This window comes from Arachis ipaensis, chromosome B02 (genome assembly GCF_000816755.2).
Source record: "Arachis ipaensis cultivar K30076 chromosome B02, Araip1.1, whole genome shotgun sequence".
NCBI lineage: Eukaryota > Viridiplantae > Streptophyta > Magnoliopsida > Fabales > Fabaceae > Arachis > Arachis ipaensis.
The window spans coordinates 53152577-53157764 of record NC_029786.2 but is presented as its reverse complement, the minus strand read 5'-3'; the positions used below and the strand labels follow the sequence as shown (position 1 = coordinate 53157764).

The window sequence follows — 5188 nt, the reverse complement described above, 5'->3', positions numbered from 1 at the left end:
GTCTCTCAGTCAAATGGATGTGAAGAATGCATTTCTTAATGGGGATTTGAAAAAGACAGTCTATATGAAACCCCCTCCGGGATATCCTTGTCCTTCTGATAAGGTTTGTCTCCTTCGCAAGGCATTTTATGGACTTAAGCAAGCTCCTCGTGAATGGTTTGACAAGTTCAACACTACCATATGCAGTCTTGGTTTCACTTCTAGCCCTCATGAGAATGCGCTCTTCATTCGTAAAAGCGAACGTGGGGTTGTTCTTCTACTTTTGTATGTTGATGATATGATAATCACTGGAGATGATGTTGATGGTATCTCTGCTCTCAAGGCCTCACTTCACCATACCTTTGAGATGAAGGATCTTGGTTCTCTCCGCTATTTTCTTGGTCTTGAGGTCATCTCCACCGATGATGGCATCTATCTCTCTCAGGCTAAGTATGCTTCAGATCTTCTTGCTCGCGCTGGGATTACAGATAGTCGCACTGAGTCTACTCCTCTTGAGCCTAATGTTCGATTTACCCCTATGGATGGCACTGTTTTGGATAATCCGACTCTCTATCGACAGTTAGTTGGCGGTCTGGTCTACTTGACTATCACCCGACCGGACATCGCCTATCCGGTTCATGTACTTAGCCAGTTCTTGTCAGCTCCTCGTACTACTCACTATGCGGCAGTTTTACGCATTCTTCGCTACATCAAAGGCACTCTCTTTCATGGTCTTTATTTTTCTGCCCATTCCTCTTTGTCTCTTCAGGCTTACTCCGATGCTGATTGGGCTGGTGATCCCACTGATCGTCGTTCTACTACTGGTTACTGTTTGTTTCTTGGCGACGCTCTCATTTCTTGGCGTGCTAAGAAGCAAACGTTCACTGCTCGCTCAAGCACAGAAGCTGAGTACCGCGCCCTCGCTGACACCACTGCTGAAGTTATCTCGGTTCGTTGGCTTCTCGAAGATTTGGGTGCTCCTCAGTCGTCCCCTACTGATGTTTTTTTGTGATAACCGCAGTGCTATTCAGATCGCCCATAATGATGTCTTTCATGAACGCACCAAACACATTGAGCTTGATTGTCACTTTGTTCGGCAACGTATCCTTATTGATGCTATTCGTCTCATTGCTGTTGGAACACTAGATCAGACTGCTGATATCTTCACGAAAGCTCATCACCCGACTCGTTTCCGGACTTTGTTATCCAAACTCAAGTTGGTATCCTTGGCTCCCACTTGAGTTTGAGGGGGGATGTTAGAGAATCATTAGCATCAATTAGAATCAATTAGTATCGTCTATATTTATGTATATTAATTATAGGATTCTATACCTTTATTACTCTGATTCATTTAGCACCTATAAATAGCTCTTGTATATTGTACTTTGGTACACAACTCAATAATATACCATCATTTCTCCAATCTAATCTCTTGTTTCTAACACTAAGAATTGAAAAATTCTCGGCACCAAATTTGCAGATATTGCCCACAGCATCTAAAATACCACCAATTTACGCAGCCAAAGCCACTATACTATTGAATAACTTCCACATGACCCTCGCTCTCAAATGTCCACAATGGATCCTCCTCGACTGATTTTCTATTCTTAATCCACTCGGAGGCCACTAATAATAACGATTTCGACGACATCTACATTCTTTGAGCATCTGCTTATTATATTCAGAAGAATGACTCTTGAAAATTCAAAGCAACGGTTAGGTTCAAATACGAGTATGCATGGCATGTGTTTGTGCATGTAATAAAATGTGATGACTAATGACTAAATAATTACTCTTAATGTATTTATGTACGCATTCAGTCAGGTATGTACAATATCATGCATGAATTTTACGAGTTCAAAATGTGCTGGAGAAGGTACCAGAATTTGTTTTCCCATTACTTCCTGACTCCAATTCAGTATGGGATTTAGTGGCAGTATTGGAAAGTATAATGCTTGATGCATTTGTAGCAAAGAAGTCTGTACGATTAGGTGTAACTTCACCAGCTTCAATTTCAAGCCATTGACCACTTTCATGTTTTCTTTTCCATAAACCCTTAAATCTTCTACATGCATCCCTGAAATATTGCAAGATTTAGCATTAGCAAGACCATTATGTGCTTGTTTGAGCGCCATTATTTTGATAAAAAAAGATCTTTTTTCAATGAAAAAAGATTTTTTTTATTTTTTAGCGTGTTTGGCAAATTTCTAATAATAAAAATAAAAGCACTAGAAAAAAAAAAAAAAAAAAAAACATCTTTTTTGAAAAGCTGTAATTTACATCTTTTTTTAAAAGATCTTTTTCTCTTAAAAAACAGATGTTTCTCATGTAATAAATAAACAAAAAAATACTTTTATATTTTTATACCCAAACATAATTGATAGATAAAAAGAACTTTTTGCATGAGATACCCAAACATAAAATTACTTTTACTTTTTCATAAGATCTTTTAAAAAAAGATAACTCGAAAAAAGATCTTTTCTTAGAAGTTCACCCAAACAAGCTCATGTATGTTTAAGACCAAAGAAATTTAGTTCTTACATCAAGCGTGACGCTTCAAAGCATTCAGCAAATGACATTAAAGCTGGCAGGCAGTCAATGTCAAAACCAGCAGCAAAAGCACGTGCAAATGCCATTCCTTGCTCTTTCTGCAGCATTGACTTACGTGTCACCAGGACTTTCAAAATCTGACCTCTATTGCAAAACAATGAGAACAACCATGAATATGAACTGGCTTCTAAACAACCTGTTTTACACAGTAACTCAAAGACTATTATAACAAACAAAGCTGCAAAATACATTATGTTCAGCAGCTGAACTCTATCCCAAATGCTTGAGTGATGACATCCTTCAAGGGTGCTAAGCCAGGCAAAGACACCCGAAGAAATTGATTAGCCGGAGGTTTAATTCATGTATTAACAAATGTTGCGAAGTCTTAATACAAAGGGAGCAATTCACAGCCAAATTGAGCTTTAATTTGAAATATAAGATAGTGAATAAGTATATAGAACTAACTTTTAATTAGCCAACATTAGCCAATTTTTTTTCTTTATTGTAAAATTATTTTTTCAACCCACATTATTTAGAGGGTTTAGGGTTTAGAATTTAGGTTTCAGAATATATAATTTATGGTTTAGGGTTTAAAATTTAGAATTTAGAATTTAGTATTAAAAAAATTGGCTAATATTGACTGAAAAATTTGGCTCCCTAGTTGAACTCAAAGATAATATATAAACAGCTATCCTGAAACCTTAAGAGATGCCATCCTTCAAGAATGCCAAGTCAGGGCTAAAAATCATTTAGGGAAATTTTCTACTCATTTTGTAATGAATGGGATACAAAAGATGAAAAACCATTTGAAGAGATATAGAATTTACTTTGACTCTGCTTTTGTCCTTCCATTTGCTTCAGTTCCCTCTGTAACGGACTGGCAGATATACACAGACTTATTATGATAAGATGATAATAATCGGGAAAAGGAAATTAAGGAACTCAAGATCTACTAACCTCATAAATTATAATTGATTTCTCTGCATTAATGTCATTGCCTGCATAGAGCACTCAAGTTTTTTTAGTTTAAAACAACAATAAATTTCAGCAAAAAATTGCGATAGAACACTTGTTATTTCAGTAGTACCTTCAGCACTTTCCACTTTTTTCATTTGTTCTTCTTCCAACTGCAAAAATACAAGATAACCTTAGCAGATCTTTGATTGCAGTCATCCAATTTGAAACCATGTTAGCTATTTACATACCGTGCTAATCCCTATACAATTATTTCCTTGAATTGCTATTGCCTCTTCAATTTGTAAGACTTCAGACTCTAAATTATACACACGTTCCAATATCTCAGGAGTGTTCACAAAGCGAACGAACCTACAGGAGCAGAGAAAAATCAGTTCAGCATTCTCATTTATATGAAAATTAATTATCACCTAGAAGAAGTTGTAAAGGGTAAAAGTTTTAGTACTCCAACTGTTACAAGTCACTAGATATATTTAACTTTCAAAAGCATGATTTCAGTGCCATTTCTTCACAACTTCCCTCTCCTTTAGAAAGAGTAAGAACATAGATATAAATGGAAATCTTGATCTATAGGTTATAACAAATAGAAAGGAAAAAAGGGTCTCTAAAGATGGCGGCATTGCAGATCCATGCTAGGCACTAGATGAACTAATACCAAAGGGTAAATTCTAATAAGATTGTTTAAATGAATGATCCAATCTCAAATTCAATAAATGGAGCGACAGGACTCCGGAAAACCTTTCAACAGTTCCCTTGGTAAACCAGGCGGCATCACTGCCGCAGTCGGGCACAAGAACAATGGAATAACCACCCTTGCTAATTTGATCCTGAGCAACCTTCAAGTGGGATAGAAATGGATTGAGCAAACCCGACGCAACTTTCTCCTTCTTTCCATTCGTGATTATAACCAAGTCAAACCTGATTCAAAGAAAAGTGAACCAAAGCAACTAGTCAGGTTGCAAATACTATTCATTGTTTTGAGTGAGCTTCGCGGACTAATTAATAACACACTTTTAAAGAAACAAAATAAATTCATCAGAAAAAGCATGTTTCTTAAACTGAAATTCTGGTACACTTAGCTTATCGGCAACATTGCTAGTACATCAATATCTACATAACTTCACTTCTGATCACATTTCAGAGACATAATTTTATCAATAATATGGAGGCTCCAATTAAAATAAATCACTAATTCACTATAGTTTATAGAAAAAATGAACTAGACCACTTAATCACAGTCCCTAAATCGTTACTTTAAGACTAGCACGTATCCTAACTTTTTAGTAAAAAATAAAAAATAAAAAACTAACTTACTATAACTTCATTGTTTAATTTCTTTCTTGGCTGAAGAAGTGGCACAAATAGAACCCCAACAAGAAGTAAAATAAATAAATAAATAAATATGATGAAATGGCTCTTTACCTGGTTCTAGTTGGTGTGAGCTGAAACACAGCTGAATCCAACTTTGTTGAAGAGTTCATTGTCATTGTGACAAAAAAGAAGAAAACAAAAAGAAAAAGAAAAAAGAGCTACTTGGTTTTCTCAGGGATCACACAAGTTTTCAAAAAACTAAAGCTAAGATCAAATAATAGACATTCCCAAAGGGTCTCGAAAAAAATAATAATAATGAAAAAATTAAACCCCACAAAAAGATTATGCAGTCCCAAAATGGGTTTTGACTTCA

The 5188-nt window shown here is 35.8% G+C and overlaps 1 protein-coding gene across 2 annotated transcripts in view; it reads right to left on the bottom strand.

The window, feature by feature from the left end:
- The window catches only part of LOC107625298, a 30091-nt gene that overhangs the window by 11530 nt on the left and 13373 nt on the right, over positions 1-5188 (bottom strand). The window contains exons 2-9 of one of the 2 annotated variants that reach the window (XM_016327904.2): positions 4927-5183; positions 4243-4422; positions 3735-3855; positions 3617-3656; positions 3487-3527; positions 3357-3406; positions 2521-2673; positions 1860-2056 (exon numbers count right to left, since the gene is read on the bottom strand). In XM_016327904.2, coding sequence (XP_016183390.1) covers positions 1860-2056; positions 2521-2673; positions 3357-3406; positions 3487-3527; positions 3617-3656; positions 3735-3855; positions 4243-4422; positions 4927-4991 — 847 coding nt within the window. In that variant the 5' untranslated portion in view covers positions 4992-5183. Of the gene's footprint in view, positions 1-1859; positions 2057-2520; positions 2674-3356; positions 3407-3486; positions 3534-3616; positions 3657-3734; positions 3856-4242; positions 4423-4926; positions 5184-5188 lie in introns of those variants that run through there. The other variant, XM_021115821.1, reaches the window with a different exon arrangement.